This window comes from Lissotriton vulgaris, chromosome 5, assembly GCF_964263255.1.
Source record: "Lissotriton vulgaris chromosome 5, aLisVul1.2, whole genome shotgun sequence".
NCBI classification, from domain to species: domain Eukaryota; kingdom Metazoa; phylum Chordata; class Amphibia; order Caudata; family Salamandridae; genus Lissotriton; species Lissotriton vulgaris.
The window spans coordinates 1,932,699,907-1,932,721,679 of NC_141693.1; the positions used below are offsets into that span (position 1 = coordinate 1,932,699,907).

The 21,773-nt window shown below is 45.2% G+C and overlaps 1 protein-coding gene across 4 annotated transcripts in view; it reads left to right on the forward strand.

Moving 5' to 3' along the window:
• Positions 1-21,773, forward strand: part of NELFE (negative elongation factor complex member E) — a 49,512-nt gene that overhangs the window by 15,693 nt on the left and 12,046 nt on the right. For 3 of the 4 annotated variants that reach the window (XM_086924569.1, XM_086924572.1, XM_086924571.1), the window contains exons 2-5: positions 10,237-10,317; positions 10,730-10,799; positions 13,808-13,953; positions 14,329-14,403. In XM_086924569.1, coding sequence (XP_086780695.1) covers positions 10,243-10,317; positions 10,730-10,799; positions 13,808-13,953; positions 14,329-14,403 — 366 coding nt within the window. In that variant the 5' untranslated portion in view covers positions 10,237-10,242. Of the gene's footprint in view, positions 1-10,187; positions 10,318-10,729; positions 10,800-13,807; positions 13,954-14,328; positions 14,404-21,773 lie in introns of all 4 variants that reach the window. The other variant, XM_086924570.1, reaches the window with a different exon arrangement.

Consider the following 21,773-nt stretch of genomic DNA (forward strand, 5'->3'; position numbering starts at 1 on the left):
GAACCTCGACCAGCACCAACGACATGCTTATCACCGCCGAACACCTGCACTTCCAGATCCACACGACCCCAACACCACCCTCAGAGGAACCCTGATCTACGGACTCCCTGGTCCCCGGACACAGTTCAGCGACTCCATCGCCGACTTCGTCAGCACGCACGCCCTTGCGTCCAGGGACTACATCCTCCTCTGAGACCTGAACTTCCACCTTGACAGCAATTCCACCACCCTGCTTGACAACCTTGACAACCTCGGACTCGAGCAGCTCGTCACGGCTCCCACCCACTCCACCGGACACATGTTCGACCCCATCTTCTCAGCCAGCAACCACGTCACCTTCAGCCACACCACTGAACTCCACTGGACCGGCCACCGTTGCATCCACTTCACCTTTGAGAAGCCGACAACGCACCACCGTACACAACGGACCCCCCCACCGCAGCTGGAGCAAAATCACCGAAGACCAGCTTGTCACCGCCCTCGCCCAAAACTCACACACGGACACTACCGACACCGACTCCGCCGCCCTCAACCTCAGGTACTGTATTGACGACTGCACCAACACTCTCGTCCCGATCAAGAAACCCTCAAACAGACGCTCTGACAGAAAACCCATCTGGTTCACCTCCGACCTCCAGGCATCCAAACAGGCCTGCCATAGGCACGAGACAAGTGGCACCACGAACAGACAGTAACAAAGCCTACAAGAACGCCATCTTTATTCACCACCAATTCATCCGTATCGCCAAAAGGACATCCTTCAAAGAGTGCATTGAGAACAACGCAAACAACAGCAAAGAGCTCTTCAACATCGTGAAGGAACTTTCCAACTCCGACATCCCGCCATCACAGGACCTCTGCGACTCCCTAGCTTCCACCTTCTACCTCAAGATCGCAGACATACACGACCGCTTCAGCAAGCAGCCTCCCCGTCTGACACAGGCACCTCAGACTCGCCTCCCCCAGCCACATAAACACCTACCCCCTGCTTTCCTGGACCCACGTCAACGACGAAGACACCATCAAAACCATGAACACCATCCACTCCGGTTCACCATCCGACCCCCTGCCCACACCACATCTTTAACAAAACAAGCTCCACCATCGCAAACCATCTCCGCAAAATCATCAACAGCTCCTTAGAGACAGACACCTTCCCGGAGAGCTAGAAGAACGCTGACATCAACGCCCTACTCAAGAAACCCAAAGCTGACCCCAAGGACCTCAAGAACATCCGTCTCATCTCCCTCCTCCCGTTCCAGGCAAAAGTCATCGAGAAGATCGTCAACAGGCAACTGACCTTCCCTCGAAAAGAACAACATCTTGGACCCATCCCAGTCCGGCTTCTGCAGCAACCACAGCCCTGAAACAGCCCTCATTGCCGCAACCGACGACATCAGGGCCATGATGGACAACGTAGAAAACGCGGCCCGCGTCCTCCTGGACCTCTCGGCTGCCTTCGACACCGTCTGCCACTACATCCTCCGCACACGCACCCACAACGCAAGGCCCTGCGACAAATCACTGAACTAGACTACCTCCTTCCTCACCGGCAGAGCCCAGTGTCGGCCCCCCCCCATTCCGCTCTAAAGACACCAAGATCATCTGCGGTGTACCCCAAGGATCGACCCTCAGCCTGACACTCTTCAACATCAACATCGCACCGCTCGCCAACATCGCCAGATTGCACAACCTCAACATCGTCTCATAAGCAGAGGACACCCAGCTGAACCTCTCTCTCACGAAGGCCCCCACCACTGCCAAATCCAACCTCCAAGAAGGAATGAAGGCCATCGCCGCATGGATGACGATCAGCCGCCTGAAACTGAACTTGGACAAAACTGAGGTCCTCATCATCGGATCCACCCCCTCCGCCTGGGACGACTCATGGTGGCCGGCCGCACCAACACCCACTAACCATGCACGCAACCTGGGAGTCATCCTGGACTCGGCACTGTCCATGACCTAGCAAGTGAACGCAGTCTCCTCCTCCTGCTTCAACAGCCTCTGCTGACCTCGCCACCGAAACCCCTATCCGGCAAGCAGCCGGTGGCGGCAGATCGTTCTCCCACCTCGCCGCAAACACCTGGAACACCCTCCCCATCCGCCTATGACAGACCAAGGATCTGCTGGCCTTCAGGAGACTATTCAAGACCTGGCTGTAGCAGCACCCCCACCCCCAGCGCCATGAGACCTTCATGGGTGAGTTGTGCGCTCTACAAATGTATTGATTGATTGATTTGGTCATTCACGAGGTTATAATCTTTTAAACCAAGCTGCTAACCGTTTCTTCGAGACTTAGTCTGAAGGCTGCTCTCCATAGCTACCACTAGATAGCTTTCAATAAAGGTTGTCTTTAACCTAATCATCAATAAGGGTCGATTAGACTGGTGCAAGGTGCCCACTATAACTAGTGGACAGCATATACCAGGCCAACTTCTCACACTTGTTACAGTGACTGTAATTCTCCAAGACATTTAAAGAAAGGTCATTCTAAGTGAAGGAGAACGGTGTTTCAATGTTAGTAAGAAAGGCACAAGATGAATCACCGTTATGCTGAAATAACGTTTTGATACCATGATACAAATATTTGGATTAATTTATTAAAGTCTTTTGAAAAGAATTTATCAAGAAGTGATCAATTGATTCACAAACGTATCTCTTGAGTGCAAGTTGGAGACGCTCCTCAGAACGTAAGGACAGCGCTTTCAGATTTTGTCTCATCCTCATACTCTGAAGGATTAACCAATCGTCACCACTTACCTGTTCTATACCGATATCACACTGATAACTTGGAGTGCGCTCATCTATTCCATTGTTGGTTCATTTATAATTACTCGGATAACCACAACTCATCTTGAACTAGTCACCTAGCCGTATAGGATAGGTATCTCTGGTCCTGATAAATTGCCAACAAACCCTTCTTGTTGTTAGGGCAGTCATTGGGACTTGTGCATTTATTGGACCACTGTTGCTTGGATGATTTATTGTGAAAAAGGTTGCTGTGCTAGAGGAGTTTCTTGGTGTTCTCAAATAGATTACTCGTAACTCGGGTGTGTGACGCCTGATGAACAATGTTTTTTGGATTTATAGATCCTGAGGTGGTTTTGTAATTTCCTTTATATGCTGGGAGTTCTAAGAATGAAAGGTCTCAAAACAGGTAACCAGCTCAGTGCTGCAGTTATATACCATGTTTTTAACCTAACATAATGTGTATTTGTAATGCGCACTTGCACCCATTGGGGCAGCCAGGTACTTAATAATAGTATGTTCAAACAAAAGGCTCTATTGCCATTTTCAAGTTATGCAGTTAGCCAAACTAAACAGTGGATGCATGCATTTCCCAAATGCTATTTCAGCTTTGCAGGATTCACTGGTGGTTGGCTTATGCTAGTTTTATAACATGGTATCTAGTCTAGTCTACGTTTGGACTCTAGGCTTCATTTCTTAGATTGGCTATTTCTCTTTTAGGATTTGAAGTCCCTCCAATTATGAAGTACACTATTCACATCACCTTTTCGATGTAATTATTACGTCGATCCCAAGTCAGCACGCATGTGCTGCTCTGCGAGACTTGTAGTGGAGATCTTGTCCTTCGTAAATGCTGGTTTCTGATTCAGTAATTGACTTGTTAGTCCCTCCTTAGCATGACCTTGTCTTCATTTGTAACCTCCCATGGCTATTGGCCCCTTTACTTCGGTTGTTACACGGTACGCCTTCTTTAGTCTGTAAGCACTACTTTTATTAATGAGTTTCTCTTACTGCACGCAGCACACAGGCGCCTGCTTTCAATAACAACCCGGGTGCCCACTTTCACATTAACCTTCTAGTTAGCGTAAGGGCCGCTCCAAGAAGGCCCGCGTACTTGCGGCTCGGATGCTTTGTATAGAGCACTGTCTCCATGTAGTTGGGACACCTCGAACACTGGTTGCACCTAAACAGTGGCGTTTGTGTGCTCCCACTGACACAGAAATTTTAGATTCAGCTTTGTTATACTGAGTAATGTTGCACATATTTAGTCTGAAGGCTGATATGCCCAGAATCACACGTTTTATGAACACTTGCCAGAGCCAGGTTTAGAACATCGCACTGCAGTCCTAAGATCTGCAGCGTTGGTCGTGCTCAGCAGGCATGAGTAAGACTCCAAACTGACTGAACAACATTTTATCTCTCAAATAAATGTCTGAATATATGTAATCGTTTTTGGTGAGGGTCGAGCAGCTCTATCAGCAGAAAATAATCAACCGGCCCTCGAGACACTAAGGTAGCCAATCCAAGCATCAATGCGCTGAGGAATACCACATTGTGTCAGCGGACAGCCTGGACTTGGCTGACCTCAGTGCGCTGTGGGCACAACACGATGTGCTGTGTCAGCGGACAGACTCCCTGAGGCAAGGGGTTGAGAGAAAGAAGTGAGCCTGAGGGCTGTGGAACCGAATCTCAGATCCCGGCTTCTCATCTTGCCCACATGTGAACTTCGGCATATTAGTGTATCTCTGGGTAACCTCTGCTTCCTTAAGTGCTAAGACTCAATTGGCTTAGAAACATGAAACATTCGTCTTTGATGCTACATAGAAACCTGGGCATTTGAATCTATGTCTGAGTGGTTCCCGGTTTCCTCTCCGATAGAAAATGGCAACAGTCATGAGACTGGGCAGCATGCGAGACGCACTGGACGGGGGCGCAGGTCATCCGTGACGAGTCATCATTTGTACCCCAGTCAAATGTAGCTGAACCTGCAGGTCCACACCACCATACAGCACTCCCTTGTTAAACATGGGATGTGTAACAATTACTCACACCCGAAGAGCAATAACCATATAACTCCTATAAATACGCGTGCACAGCCTTGTTAGTGCTGCATATTCATCATGTTCTTTTGTTTAAGCACTTGATAAGCAGCTGAAACCACATTCTGCACATAGACACATATATTCAATTAAGATTGTTTGTAAGTGATACTCTTTGTTACATAGTATGTACATAGTATGTAAGGCACAGCTTTGATGTTACTGCATGGACTGTGTAATCCTGCGCATTCTAAATGTTATTTTCCATATATTTTCTGGGATTGTTATCTTTATCTTTGCATTAATGTTGCTCTTGAAAATCTTCTAAGCTCAAGAGATTTCTATTTTCAGAACCCACACCAACAGGGTTCTCCACAATCTTAATGTGACTTACATTTTACCTGAATAAAACTAGAGCGTAAAAGTATTCTGTCTTTTGGCATGTATGGTGACAATATCTCAAACAAGATTCCAAGACCTCTAACATAGTGTGTTGGTTATTTTTCTTTCTCTGATGTTAAGAAATGCAGTTGCCTGCTTTAAAGGTGTGCACTTATGCACATTCTACTAGAACCATGGACAGAAACACCTTTGGTATTTTAAGTTGGGGAGCTGGACATGCTTTCTAAAGTATTATATCTTACAATAGTTGGCTACGGTGTCTATTGAATCATATTTAAATGAAGCCTGGCTGCTTTCCTCTTTGCTACTCCTGCAAATATGTTTCCATTGGTTGATGTGGAAGTCACCTGAAGACTAGGGTCTGCAGAGATAGTAATGGGTCACTTATGCGCAAATAGAACATCAATTCATGTAGTCACCTAAATCTCATGCCTTCTGTCACCCCCCAACGTCTTTACTCTCTCTGATTGCTGCATCTGATGCCCTCCCTCCTCGCTTCTGCCTTCAGCTTCCTCCTCCCTATCCCTCCTAATTGCTCTGTTCTCCTACTCAACACATACATCAACTCCAATCCATAACACATAGGTAAGAGATATTTACAACGCCAATAGCTCTATTTCTTTTTTACACTCAAACACACAGATCTAGAGCCTCGCTCCTACCTGTTTGTTCTTTTTTATCACAAAAAAGGCAAAGCTATCCACACATTAACACGCCACACAATTCAACTCCACACATTTCCAATCAACACCACAAAATTTGACACCAAACCACATAATAAAACTCAACACAATTGCACAACACACCACATACATTCAGTCCACAGTCTGGGGAGGATTGAGACAGAACAGCGCCCAACCCATTTTCAGACGTGTCTGTATGTAAGAAAAAGGGTTTGGAAAAATCAGGAGAACGGAGAACTGGGGCTGAGGTGATTGCTCTTTTGAGGTCTGCAAAAGCCTGCTCTGCTCTGGGGTTAGGTTGTTGGATGTCCTTATTCGACACATTTTTCTGCAACAAATCTGTTAGGGGTGCAGCTAACTCTGAATATTGGGGTATGAAGCGTCTATAGTAGCCAAGAAGCCCCAAGAATGCCCTCACATCTTTTTTTGTGGATGGAAACGGGGCTTCAACTATAGCTTTCACTTTCTCTGATTGGGGTTCAATGCAACCATTTCCTAGCAAGTAACCCAGGTATTTTACTTTCCTGAAGCCAGCTCTTGATTTTTTTCATTGATATGCAAGCCAGCTTCCTGCAGGGATGTTAACACCTGTGTGACATGTTGTAAATGCGTTTACCAATCGGGGCTGAATATGACAATATCGTCGAGGTAGGCTGAGGAATATGACTGATGGCGTCGTAATACCTCATTCATCAGCCTCTGGAACGTGGCTGGTGCCCCGTGTAAGCCAAGCGGTAAAACCGTGAACTCGTACAGACCACTGGATGTAACAAAGGCTGTTTTTTCCTGGTCTTCCTTTTTTAGGGGCACCTGCCAATATCCTTTTGTAAGGTCAATGGTAGTGATGTACTGGGCCTCTCCTAGTTTTTCTATGAGTTCGTCAACTCGTGGTATAGGATATGCGTCACATTTTGATATCGTATTAACAGCCCTAAAGTCAATGCAAAAACGGACTGACCCGTCCTGTTTTGGTACAAGCACTATAGGGGAGGACCACTCACTTGTTGACGGTTTTATGACCCCCAATTGTAACATGCTTTCTACCTCCTGCTCAATAGCCTGTCTTCTTGCAGCTGGAATACGATAAGGCTTTTGTTTTACTATCTTCCCTGGTTCTGTATGTATAGCATGTTCTGCCATTCTGGTTTTTCCGGGCAAATCAGAGAAGATTGACACAAAAGGAGTCAGAGTCTCATGAAGACCCCTATTTTGTTCTGAAGTCAAGTCTGGGTTTACGACCAACTGTTGTACGGTGGTCGTAGGTTGTGGAAGTTGGTCAACTTTCTGTACATCCTGGGGAGGGGGACCCAACCATTTTTTAAGAAGGATTATGTGATGCAATTGAATCCTTCTGGGTGCTACTCTTATTTTATATGATGTTATGCCCACTTTTTCTACTACTTTGTAAGTCCTTGCCAGTTTGCCTTGGTTTTCCCTATAGCTGATGGTATGAGCACTAAAGCCCAATCGTTGACAGATAGTTGTCGCCACTTCTTGCTCTTGTTGTACACCAACTGTTGTTTCACCTGGGCCTTTTCCATATTGGAATCTGCGAACTCTCTAAGTTTGTGTAACCGTGACCAAAGTCCATTGGTATACTCAAGAAAGGACTTTGTTTCCTCTTCCTTCTCTTGTTCCCAAACCTCCTTGGTGCTCTCTAAAAGACTCCGTGGTTCTCTGCCATACAGTAGCTGGAATGGAGAGCAGCCCAAACTAGTCTGAACTTGGCTTCTCACTACGTACAAGGCCAATGGAAGCAACATGTCCCACTCCTTTCCTTCCACGGTCAGGAGTTTTTTTAACGTGAGCTTCAATGTGGCGTTGTATCTTTCACATAAACCATCCGTCTGGGGATGGTATACAGACGTCACCTGGTGTGCCGGAGTGCATTCCTTAAAGGGCCAGTCCTCTCCATGCCCGGTCTGTAAACACACAAGGGAAGACGGGGATAGAAAGGGTGGAAACTGTCCGGAAACATCGTCCAGTGATTGCACTTCCTCACACACTTGTAATGTTGACGCGCCTGTACGTGGGGTTGATCAAGAGTTTCCTTCCCGAGCTTTTGCCTGCCAGCTATACACCCCACCTGTGACCTATCAGTCCGCAATCCCAAGCCTTGTCTAAGGGCCAGCTTGACTACATATTTGTTAGTCGAGGTTGATGTAGAGTTCACAATAGTCGATTCTGTTAATTAGGACGAGATTTCATTTTCATCGATGAATTCCTCGATTTCCATATTAACATCCCTCCTGTAGTTGATTATTCAACCACTCATCCTAACTCATGCATTTTGACAGTTACTTTATTTGGGGACCTGTTGTTCCTTATGCTTTGACAACAACTGCCTTCCTGTTTACCTGCATTCTTCCCAATTCGAGGATTGCGTTTTTACATTACTTCCTAGATGCACTAATGCCGGGGTGCATCTGAAAGAACATGTAAAAGTGCTAAACTGTATAAATCGAAAGTGTCCATGACACTGGTTGGTTGAGTAGAAGAGTGTGATCGTGGGTGGACAGCGGACTGGAAAATCAGGCGAGGAGGCCGGATATAGTGAGCGATAGTGTTTTATTAAGTCTATACACAGTGGGCGGTGGTGACCAAGGAAGGGGTCGAGTCCAATATTGGGGCCGGCGGCGTGTCTTCTTCTCTCTTCTTTCAAAACTTCCGAGGGGCAGAGGGGCGTCCTGGTCTTGCGTGTAGCCGTCTCTGGGTGGTCGGAGAACACCTCGGAGGGCAATAAGAGAAGAAAGGGGAGCCGTTAGTAAACTGGACTCGTGGTCTGACCCCGTCACCGGTACCCGGGTCGTGTGGGGAAACGAAAAGGAGTGAGGGAGGTATGGGTGGAGGGAGGTACGGGTAAGAGTCGAGGAAGGGAGAGTAAAAGAAGTGCACAGGGTGGTGGGGAGAGGTGTGCTCTTTATACAGTGCTAGGTGGATATCTATATACAAACTGTCTAGTGCCTAAATGGTGTCGTGCCTAGGATAGCGGGGAACAATTTACAGCGAGAGGGGATTTCTACTATATACACAGTGCACCTAATCTGCTCTTAAATGGAACTGGTACTCACGCGCTCCGCCGTAACTCTCATCCGAGTTACGGCCGCTCTTCAGCCACCTCCGTGGGACTCCACCACTCTTCGGTCCACTCCTCGCTATCGCCGTTCCCGTCTTCTCCGTCCGTCACCGCTCCAGCCGAAAGCTCCTGCCACGATCCTTCGACGCCGCCAGTCTCTCTCCTTCCGTCTTTTCTATCTCCGGCTGGCTGTAGGGAGGCGGGACTTCCGGGGTCGTAGGATTGTCCTTCCGGTTCCCCGTTCCACTGGATTGGATCCTGCAGGGGAGAGAGGGGCGGGATTTCGGTCGTCATGGACGCGGTTGTTGTGGACCCTTTTCGTCTACGCGGGCATGATGCGGGGTGAGACGGTAACAGAGGTGAGGGGTCGGCTCGGGGTCGGGTGTCCCGAGGAGCTAGATCACAAAGAGCCATTGTATTTGTGTTGTTTTTCAATAATGTAACCTGCACCTTCTTATCGTAATACTATTGGGCATGTTTGATTTGAAATTGTTTTTGTAAAAATCTCCTTTGAGATTGGAGCTGCTGCGGCAGATTGTGAGGGCTTTATGTTTTCTCCAACAGGTAGTTCGTGAGCTACTGGTAACTCTCCAGCTATCTGTATGTAGCTCTCCTGTGTGGAGACCAGTCTATTAAATGATAAGTTTTTTCTTGGTTGAATTAATATACATATATCAAAATAGAGAATGTATATTTGTAGGGAAAGTATGTTTATTTTAAGAACTCATAAGCTGATATTTGGAGAAAAATTACAGAATTTCCAAAATATATTTAAATCTGGTATTTGAGTGATGAATCAAGTGGCATTGGAGAGACGTTTTACAAATCGTATTACCATGGTGCCAGAGGCGCTGCAGCTATTGCTGTTATGTATTACCCATGTACAGTCATTACATATTGACACAGACTTTTTTACATAACTGCTCGCAATCTCACCTGATGCACTGAGGTGATCGTAAATAGTAACCTTGCATATGGTGGCCACTAATGTAATATTTGCGGTCAGTATTACACCACTAATAATATAAGTAGCTCTTGATGAGTTTTTTTGAATGTAAGTGGCTCTTATTACAGAAAAGGCCTAAACTGTTAACACCCACAAATGAAGTAAGTATCCTGATTTTAAGACTGAGTGATCCATGATTAGTATCAGGCCACATGTTCGTCAAAGAGTTGCTGCTTGGAAGAACATGGTGAATTTTGTAAATGGAGTCACCCCTTTTCTCTCCACTCCAGACTGCCTAAGGTTGAGTGTCATGCGAAAGTGTCTCTCATCTTCTTGCAGAGCAAGATGGTGATATTCCCTACTGGTCTCACTGAGGAGGAGGAAGCTCTGCAGAAGAAGTATGCCAAGCTCAAGAAAAAAGCAAGTATTTTCTGCTCACAGCTTTCCCATTCTTTTTAAAATATACCTATACCCTACTGGGTACCCGTGTGTACTCTAGTAAACATTGTTGAAGTGCTAAATGTATCAGTGAATACTTATGGCAGTAAAGACATGTGCACACCTTTTATTCAAGGAGCCACCTTTGTGGCATTCCATAAAGCAGTACCTGGTCAGTCATGTTATCATTAGCATTATTACTTCATTTGATCAAGCTTTCCCCTTCCTCATTACCTCACCCTCATCCAGTATGCCAAAGAAATAACCTATAGTTTCGATGTTTTGTGCTTTTATCTGGGGAAAAAGTAATTGAGACCCTTGTTTATCTAAGAGTTTAATTTGTTTCTTTATTTGCGTTCTTGTAGTAACTCAAATCATTTAATTTTTTCTTAAGAAAAAGGCCCTTTTGGCTTTGAAGAAACAGAGCTCTACCAACCAGGCAAGCCAAGGTGGTGTTAAACGATGTGAGTAGCTGAATCGGGTTGGGCGTGGTGGGAGGGGAGGAGGTTGGCTTGGAGATCGGTGTAGGACAGTGTGTTTCATAGTATGCAAATGAACCAGCTTGTAGTCTAAACTAAACTAAGCTCAGAGTACCATCTCTGTGGATTAACACTGCGAGTTTGCAGCTGAAAAGCTCGTTTTCTGGTGATATTTGCATAGAATCTTGTGGCCACAATGTAAACCATGAGACATTAATCCTTTGGCCCAGGTCAAGTACTGCTGAGTGAGCAGTTATGTCAACCTAACTGATGTTCTCACTTGAGAAACATAATGTGGAAAGGCGCATGGTATGAATTGTTCTACAGTTCGGGTGTATTTCTAAGGAGAAAATGTTTTAAGAAAATTAGGTGCAGCACCGTAGACATACCCCCCCATTGCCCCTCCACTCCAAACCTCCTTGTCTTTCTTTATACCTATGACTGACAAGTATTTTCAGTGATAGAGTAGATGGTTTGCTTTCTGGACTATCGTTTGAATAATGGGTTGCAGAGTGTATGAATCACCTCGATGAATCTTGCAGATGACAACATGAATGAGGTAAATATGTGTTTCCTAAGTGACTCTGCATCTGACTGACTGAACCATGTTATCCTCACCATTGGCAAATTCTCAGGTTCAGGACAGTCTCCTTATTATTTTCAATCTTTCACAGCTACATTCTGGAAATGGGGGTAACCGGACAACTATAAGAGTATGTGTAACAAAACCACCTCCTCTGTGACCACCTGTCATGCAATAGGCCTCTCCGGGAGAACAGAATTTTGCAGTTGCAGAGAAGCTTATCAAAAACATTATCACCAAAGAGCATCAGTTTACCTCAGTATTTCTTGCTTCTCCGCAGCCTTTGCTACTCTGGCTCATATGCACTGCCAGAGAGGGTAGACAAGTGGTCTCTTTGTGTCAAGTCTTGTCTTTGAGTGAATTTAGTCCTTCCTCCTCCGTCGCAGAAAATCTCAACCACAGCAGAAGCCAGAGAATCTAAAATTGGCACCAAACACTTTCACATCCTCAGCTGGACATAGGGAAGCTGCCTTTGAATATAAAGAAAAGTAACCAGGCAATCCTATTTGACCAGGAACTGACCTCTGAACCCCAATTCATTGCGTTGGTCAGGGGGTTTGTTGCAGGGATTCTGCTCACACAGAACTGTGCACAGATCCCCAGGACCTCAGTGAATTGTGGTGGACCAATAAACTCACCTCAGTACCTAGAACCACCTAACCGACTAGCATCAGTGTCTCATTAGCTCTTCGTCCTATAGCACAGGTACCAATGATTAGACATCCCAGAACATGCGACTTAGGATACACTCAAGTACACTCTTTCATTATATTCTCAGTTTAAAATTTTTATTTTAACGACGTGCTCGAAGATGCAGTATTTTTGCTAACATAAGCAGGCATATGATTGAAAATAATACGATCAGCATTGTTACAATTCCATAAAACACAAACGGAAAAGCATATTATAATGCTAGTGGATACAGGACTTACAGTTCCTAGCGTACCACCCTCCATAGCTAGTAGCTATGTTTTATAATAATATAGAAGGTCTCTTAGGCTTGAATAGGGGACCCTATACCTCCAAGATCAACAGAGATGAATCACATCAGGATCTGCAGAAGCTCTCTTTCCCTGGAGACAGATTTACTCCAGTGTCTAAATCATGCATGTAGTGTGATATTAAAGACACCAGAATTTCAGCTAGCTGCAGCTGCGTGCATGTTATGTGTAGAGCATGAGCTGATCAGCCCGAACAACACCTAACATTGTTATGATCACCTTCGAGGCTTCAGCACTCACTGTGCAGACTAAGGTCGATATGTAAGTCTAGGGATATTAAAAAACAAGCCATTCTCATGTGAATAATTTCATGCAGCCTAACTTACAACAACAGTTACATGCAGTGTCGTGTGCAAAAGCAGCAAACGGGTAAAATGGCATTTAAAATTCTAATAAGCCTATGCTAACATAGCAATGAGCGCAAGCAAGGCCCTGCCTTCACTACAGGTTCAACCTTAATCTGTCACTTCTCTGTAAAACCCTTCTACAGCCAGTGATGTTTGCTTCTATAGTCCATTGTGTGTGAATCTACTCCCAGGCCTCCCCAGGAAAAGCACATCATCATACTACCAAGTATAAGCTGAAATTCTGCAAATATCATTATGTAATGGCTGCTCTAAAATTACTTCACCAGATGCAGTTAGAGTTGAGCATCACATTTAAGATGATCTTTGCCCTGTATAGTGCTAGGAACAAAATACCTGAAAACCTCCATGTTCTTCTTTTGACCGGCATTCTTCTTCCTCTGACATAACTCATCAAGAGAGAAAATCATGGGGCAAATAATTGAAGTTCCTGTGTCCAAGTCTTTACAAGAACATGTGCCCACATCTGCAGGGTGACCCTTTCTGTCATTGTTTCAGAACACCCCTGCAAACAAAGTTTGACTCTCAACTTGTTTTATTACAAGGCAGCATCAGAGAAATGTTCTAGAATGTACAAGCCCTTGGATTCTTCAGTTTTCACTCTGTGGCTCAAGTACACTTACTGAAATGGCTATAGTAAAGTGAGACACTGGCCCAAACTCCCATATCAATAAATAACATAACTGTGGTACAAGGGCCTTTCCTTCCTGCACTGTTCTCTAGTGCACACTCTCCCAGCATTAAACAGTTGTGTTTCCGGTAGCTCTCGAGGGTGGTATGTCGAGTTTGTTGGCACTGCTTTTATTTAACATTACATATGTTTATCCTTAACTGTGTACTCCTGCTAATGGACGTAAATATGTTTCAGTAATTCATCTGAAGATCATTCAGAGATAGAGCCTTAAGGTCAGGGATTTTCAGTTTGTGTTGCAGGCAGGTGTTGGTTTTGCGATTGAGAGTCGCCATGTTCTTTCTTTAACTTCATGGAGAACACCTCAGTCTTCTATTGATGTCCTAACCTGTTTTGCTTCTTCACCTGTTTAGCTCTGTCTGACCAGCCAGTGGTGGACACTGCAATGGCCACAGAACAAGCAAAGATGCTGGTGAAAAGTGGAGCCATCAGTGCCATCAAAGCAGAGAACAAGAACTCTGGTTTCAAACGATCACGAACCCTGGAGGGGAAGCTTAAGGTGAGGCTGGGCTGGGCTGGGCTAGAAACGGAGACAAACACACACTACAAATTATGGGTTTTATTGTAATTGTTTCAGGATCATTGTGGGATGTCTTTGGGGTTAAGGAAATCTAATCATGTGTAGCCATGACCCCTAAAGTAAGTCAAGGAGTTTTATACTCAGTCCAATTGTCTGTATGTTTGTTTGATATTACTTATTTTGTGTCCTACACTGCCCCAAGAACAATACACCTTAACATGGCATACGTGCTGTTTGTTCCAAGCCTTCTTCCTCACTGAACTTCCAGATCTAACAAACCTTACATATGGACACAACATTTACAAATCCTAGTTATCTGTTCAATGTATTTATTCTTTTTTCATCCTATGGTAGGATCCTGAGAAGGGTCCTGTGCCAACGTTTCAGCCCTTCCAGCGCAGCATGTCCACTGAGGAGGAGGCGTCCGAGGTATGTAGCCATGACCGTTTCCTGTAGCTCTCAACAGTCATCAGCAATCTCTCTTTAGATACATCAATCAAGCTGCATCAGGAAGATTTAAGAGTTGCTACTTTTTCCAAGTATAACCGTGCCCCAGTTTTAGATTTCTGAATCACAATAGCAATCTGCAATGCCAACAAAGGCTTGCTTTCAGTAAATAAAATGTTTCAAAACTTTATTGAACTGTTGGAAATGTTTGTGAAATTTGAGAGCTAAATGTGATTGACCATCCTAATCTCAATTCAAGGAGACCTCGAAGTAAAAGGTGATACTGGAACCTCAGGTTTTTGACATCATGATCCCCTTCTCCTGGCTAAATGAGCCCTTTTTTATTATGTGGTTGCTGCAAAAATGTGGTTTCCTGTTATGGACAGAGTTACTACCCATCAGCTGAATACCCACATATACAATGCTTTCTTTGTAGTAAGGTTCTGGGATTTAATTAAAAAAACATTGGGCCAGATGTAGGTGGCCGTTTCAGGCCATTTACCGACCGGTAACGGCTGATTTTGGCCGTTACCGATCGGTAAATGGGTGACAGGTATTTAGGGGGCATTTTTTTACCGATTCGGTAATTTTACCGAATCGGTATAATACAAATTCGGTAAATTTACCAAATCTGAGGCACCCAGATGTAGGTGGAACTCTTCTGAGTCCCTGATGGTAAAATACCGATTCCGGTGTGCATGCACATGTGTGCATGCACACCTATGCCATGTTACAGGCAGACCTGCCCTTAGGGCATGTATGATTGCGACATGGCACCCGGGCCTGTTTTGGGGGTGCCAGAGGGTGTCAAAGTGACACCCTCTGCACCCTTGTGAAAATCGGTATTTACCGATTCGGTAAATACCGAATCGGTAATGCCCATTCATTCCTATGGGCTTCAAAGCCCATAGGAATGAATGGGCATTACCGATTCGGTATTTACCGAATCGGTAAATACCGAATTTTTCCGATTCGTTATTCCAACACATCTGGAATACCTACATATCCACCCCTCAGATTTACCGATTCTTAATTACCAAATCGGTAATTTTCGGTAATTAAGAATCGGTAAATCTATTTTACCTACATCTGGCCCCTAGTCTATTAGCTATTTGAAGTCTGCGGTGGAGCTTTGCATTTTGGCAAACTGCTTAATAATTTTGCTATATAATCAAAAAGCGGAATAATTGGAGGGAGAAAGATGACATGGAATGCCGATTTGAGAATTGGCCATGTATTTTCAGAATCTGAGAGCCCCGGCCACTGCTATTCATGATATAGGCTGCCTCTTTATCATTGACTTGCTCTTACACCAGTAAAGTAGCCCTAGATATTTGCTTCTGTTTCCAGTGTTGCATGTGGAGGAATACGGACTTATTGCTTCTTTATTTTCATACAAAGTGAACTGAACATAGACTGAATTTTAGGTGAGCGTGTAAAGATATCATCAATAATTCTGGGTAAAGTTCCATTTTAATGTTCTTCGAGGTAAAGGAAATGTCATGATGCAGACAGCAGTGCAGGAATCCAGTAGCAACATGCTCTCTGATTAGTCACAGTTCCTCTCTAAGAACCTCGATCCAAATTGACGTATGGGCTTATATCTATCAGGCTTTTGAGGGTTTAATCTACTCCCTAACGAATGAACAAGGACATCTGATCTATAAAACCAGATTATTCCTGTGGGTTTAATTGGTGCCAGCACATGCATGGTTTTGTTCTACATGCTGCTGTAGTTATCCGGTTACCTTCTTTTCCTGTTTCTTCGCGATCAGGTGATGATTACATGCTTGTTTAGCACTTGGCTAGCTGCAAAGCAACAGCTAATAACAGAAGTCGATCTTCTGTAGTAAATTATTTCATTTTCAACTAAGAAAAATGATCCCTGCTGTATACAAAAAAGATGACTATCAGACCCGATTTCCAGGGCCAAGGTTACTGAAGAGTAACTGAGTGACAAGTATTGTTTATTGTATCTGCCATTTGAGGGACTGGAGGATAGTGCAAACTCACAGCAGTACCTCATTGTAGGCTTTGATTTTCAGGGTATAGAAACAGTCTACTTTTGGGGGTGATTGTATTTACTTCAGGTAAAGTATGATGACCTAACAAAAATACTACTTTTAAACTATTGCTTAGATTTACGTCTTTTACAGATGCAGCTTAAAATGGGCACTCTGGTTAGGAGACATGGGGAACAGTAAGTAAAAAAAAAAAAAGAAAATATAACCTATACATTGGTAGGCAGTTGCTCTAAAAGTTTACAGCTAAAAAAAGCTGGTGCCTGTACTGTCATTCACTCTGTAATCTGGATGAGAAGGTGGAAACTATTCACTCTCCGAAAAGGGATACATGTGCATGATATCCGACTGCAGCTCACTGTCAACAAAAATAACATGGAACGCCTTCAGTTAGTTTGCCTGAATATCAAGTCTACCTAAGGCACAACAGGGGCAAGCATGATGAGGCTGGCACTGCTTATCCATAGTATGCAGATGGTGTATGTATCTCAGCATGCAGCAGCTAAAAGTTTGCTGCTTAAGCATTTGATCTCTAAAGAACAGTACATGGCATGAACCAGTACTGTACGTTTGGGGAGACTAAAGCTCCCACTTAGTGCTTTGACTCTTCAGTGAGAGCCACTTGGGATGTACTGTAGTAGCCGATGCAGCTTGTGGTGTTGATTGGCAACAGCCTTATCCTATAGTTCTTTATTAGCAGGTCTGTCATCCTGGTAGTAAAGACCTGAAATCCTGGGCTTTATTTAACTGCTAGCACATGAAAAGGGTTGATCCGAGCCTTCACTGGTTAATGGATTTTGTGTCTCAAATGGAATAGTTGCTAGTCCTCTTTGGACTAGTTTCATTTGGTGGTGGTGTTACACTGTTCAAATTCATAGAATAAGTCTTTAGAATCATTAGACTCTCATTACTTCCTAGAGGTCCTAGTTCTCTCCTCAATCAGGAGAGCAAGTTCTTTGTGGCAGCATACACTGTGAATATTTAGGTCTAGTATCTGATAAGTGACTTGGTTTATGAAGTAAGAGTAAGCAGGCATTTTGGTAGGCTCCTCCCCTTGTAATTACTTTTCCATAATGCAGATGTTACAATTAGGAGGCCCAGACACAGGTACTGCCTGCTTTTACATATGTATCTTCACATTTTCCAGGTGTGACCTTATAAACATTTTGGTTGTCTGAAAACTGTGTTGCTCAGATTCATGGTACTACTATAGGTCAACTTGGTTTCCGGACAGTGAAGGGAAAATGTCTCCCTGTGAGCATCTGTTTGTGACATGTAGTGCTCTGTTGTGCCATCTAGTGTTGGGCGTTTTCGAGTCACAAGGTATAATGACTCCATAGTTTGAAAGGGTGACCATACAAGTCAAAAAAGCTATCAAAGAAATAAAGTGAAAGAAAAAAAGATATGCGCAACAGCCGAAGGCTTCCAGGGAGGAGAGTGGGCGCATGTGAATCTACAACACTACATGCCACGATGAGATGCTTACCGGGTAAGTAACACTTTTTGTTCGTCTCATGCTTAACTGTGGATAGACATGCTCTACATAACATGTAAAGCAGTCCCTCCTCCTCCACCCCCCCTTTATTCCCCCTCCTTCCTTCCCCCCTAAGTGGTGGCCAGCCAGAGGATGGGAACTGCCTTTTGACCTATAGCAGGTTTGAATGTACTTGTTCAGCCGCCAGCAAGCTAGCCAAGCTTTTGAAATGTCGCTGCCTATGTATGGTTTAGAGTATGTGACAACAGTTGCCTTTTACGAAATGATTTTGACATATCAAAATAGTACAAGAGGGCCCTCTTTACATCTAGAGTTGATGGGCTCGCTCTGCCACCGAGTCTGGGTGTGGGAAGAACACAGGGAGTTCAGTTGTCTGGTTGAGGTGGAAAGGAGAGATCTCTTTGGGTGGAAACGTTGGGTTAGTTATAAGGACTACCTTGTCATCCTGAACATTGAAAAAGGGCTCTTCCAGTGTGAAAGCTTGTATCTTGCTGACAAGCCTGAGGAAAGGGATTGCGACTACAAACGCTACTTCCAAGACAAAAAATCAAAGTGGGCAAGAATGAACTGGGTTGGAAAGGGAGCTTCATGAGCCTAGGAGGACTCCATTTAGGTTCCAGGACAAGACCAGGGGTATCCTGGGTGGGTAAAAGCCCTCCTACTCCTTTCCATAACATCTTTAATGATGGGGACTCTGAATAGTGTTCCCTGTTATGTAAGCATGCTGTTACTGCAGCCAAATTTAAGCCAGGCCTGAGCGTTGCAAGTGAAAAAGGTAACAGGTAATGTTGTGCACTGTTGGTTTTAGGCAGTAGCGATTGAACCTCATCCACTTTGCCACATATCAGGCAAGCGTCTTTGAGAATGCACATTTTATTCAGGGTGCAAATTGAGATAACCAAACTCTAGAACCTCAGGAGCCAGATGGCTGGGCCAAGCATGCCTGGGGTTGGGATGACAGAGTATGCCCTGGTGTTGGAGGAGCAGGTCCTGCCTGTTAGGGAGTTTCTCATGAGGGTCTACAGACAACTCAAGGAGGGTTGTGAACTACAGCTGCCTGGCCCATGTGGGAGCAACTAGGGCGAGGGAGGTCTGCTGAAGCTTCCAAATCCTGTATGGAAGGAGTGGGAGAGGAGGAAAAAGTGTAGCCAAATATCCCTCACCAGTCGATTCATAGTGTGTTACTCACAGACTATGTGTGCTGTGTGGAAACCTAGAGGCGTAGCTAGGGCATTTGGTATTTCTGGTGGTTGCACCAGATCTTTGTCTAGAAACCCCAAACGTTGGAAATAGGGGAGCAGGAGTTCTGGTTGGAGTTCCCACTCATGGACAAATTGCTGTATCCTGCTGAGCAGGTCTGCAAATTTGTTGTCCTCTCCTGAAAGGTACTTCACTAGCATGTGTACTTTTGAGTGGATTGTTCCTACGTTAAATATCTTGCACTAACACTGAGAGTTGGGGAGAGTGTATGCTCCTTGTTTTTGCAGATAGTACATGGCAGTCATGTTGTTTGTTTCGATATGGACTGCCTTGTACGGGGTAAGAAAAGGTCTTCAAAGCCAATTGAACTGATAACTCGAGGAAGGTCTGTTGAAGGGGTGTCCACCGACCCTGAACAGTCATGTCTGGTAGATGGACCCCCAGCCTGTGAGAAAGGCATCCTTGGTGCTTATCACCAGGGGTACTAGAGCTAGAAAAGGCTGTTGCTGTTTCACCACTGCAGAGAGTGATTGGTGTTGGCCCAAATCAACACTAGATCTTCCCTTAGACCCTCATCTTTTGACCACTATGCTGCTAGGCACTCTTGGAGTGGACGCATGTGTAAGCGGTTGTGAGGAACAATTGCTTTGCACTAGGCCATCATGCAGAGGATATGCATCACTGTTCTCCCTGTTAGCTGATGATTTGGCTGAATAAGAGGGAGCAGGAGCTGAAATGCTTGGACCCGCGCAGGACTAGGATTAGCTTTCCCGGTATCTGTGTTCAGTATTGTCCCTAGGAATGGCTGTTTGTGTAGCGGTTGGAGGTGGGACTTGCCCACATTGGTGGTGAAACCCAGATCGTGGTGATCTGTGTGTGAGCCAAACACTGCTGTTTGCTTGCACTCTTTGTCAGCCAATCGTCTTGGGAGGGGAAGACGTGGAGGATGCCCCTCCGTAGATGAGCTGCTACCACTGCAAGGCATTTGGTGAAAACTCTGAAGGCGTGGTTATGCCAATGGCCAGAACTTTTAATTGAAAGTCCCGTCCACTTACCATGAATCTTAGGTAGCCATGATGTGCAGGATGGATCGGGATCTGGAAATAGACATTGTTCAGTTCAAGTACAGCCATGAAGTTGCCTTGCCACAGTAGTCTAATAACGTCCTGTGGCGTGACCATGTGGAAATGGTCTCATAGGTTCTACTTGTTGAGGGTGGGAGGTCTAGTATGGTATTGACAGACCTGCCTTTCTTGGGGATTAGGAAGTACAGGGAGTTCGCCCCTTTGCCGCGTTGTTGGTGCAACACTGACTCTATGGCTTTCTTGAGTAAAAAAGTACCTACCTCATCCTTGGGGAGCCTCTGGTGACAGTTTTGCTGAATGGGAGTGTTTGCAGTGGTGGGGGAGGGGTACTGTTTGGTGGTGGAGCAGTGAGCTCCAGTCTGTAACCCTGTTCAACAATGCACAAAATGCATTGGTTTGAAGTGATATTTCACCATTGTGGAGGGAGCCCTGCAGGCGTACCCTGACCAGCATTGTGTGATCGGGGGAGGGGTCTGGGGGGTGATGTAGAGAAAGTTACAGTTTGGGGGGTGCTCCCTTTGCCGCCCCACCTCTACCCCTGCCTTTGTAATTGTTTCCCCAGTAGGCACCCCTCGAATAGTCATGGAGGCCTGTCATTGGTACTGCAGTCTCTGGTAGGAGAGGGAGGCCTCTGGGGAGGTGGTCTTAGCACAGCCACGGAATGTGAGCGACAAAAGATGAACAGGGCAATGAAACCTGGACATCTCCCATTGCTTTGGCTGTATGTGTGTCTTTCTTGATCTTTTCAAGCATCTGGTCAACTTGAAGCCCAAAAAGGCCCTCCCCATCGAAGGGCATGTTGATCAGATGCTGCTGGACTTCTGGCTTGAAGCCAGACACATAGAGCAAAGCATGCCTGCAAATCAAGGCTCTGTCAGCTGCATCCAGAGCACACCTCATGGTGGTGTTGGAGATTGCTTGTCCTTCAGCTACATTTGTATGTGCCCGCTGTTTGTAATGGTCAGAGAGATTCTGGATCAGGTCCCCGATTTCGTCCCATTGTGCACGGTCGTACCTAGACAACATCAAAGTTGGCGATCAGCCAATGAGTTGCAGATTGTGAGGTAATCCACATACCCGCTGCTTTGATCTTCTTGTTCTCGTTGTCTTTGGCGGGGCATCCTCAGTACCCTGTGTATTTGCCTATTTATGGGTGGTGTGCATCACATATAAGTCTGGTGGCAGCTGGGGCCTAATGTAGGAGGTATCCGAGGGTGAGGGCTTGTATTTCATGTCAACCCTCTGGATGATGACCCTGGCCTTGACTGTGTCTTTGACGGCCTCATAAGTAAGCTTAAGCATCTCCTTAAGCATGGGCAAGAAGTGTGTGGGGCACTGGGCATGGAAGAGCTTTTCCACCAGAAAGTGCTCCTCTTATAGAATTGTATGTAGGTCCACAATGCAAACGGTGGCCACTCTGTGGATTATCGTATGGTAAGAGGTGGTGTTGTCGGGAGGTGAACATTTGACAAGGTATAGATTAGGGTCAGCCTCCTTGATCCTCCCATAGGTCATCCTGGAGTTCTGGCTCATGTAGACATCATAAGGATA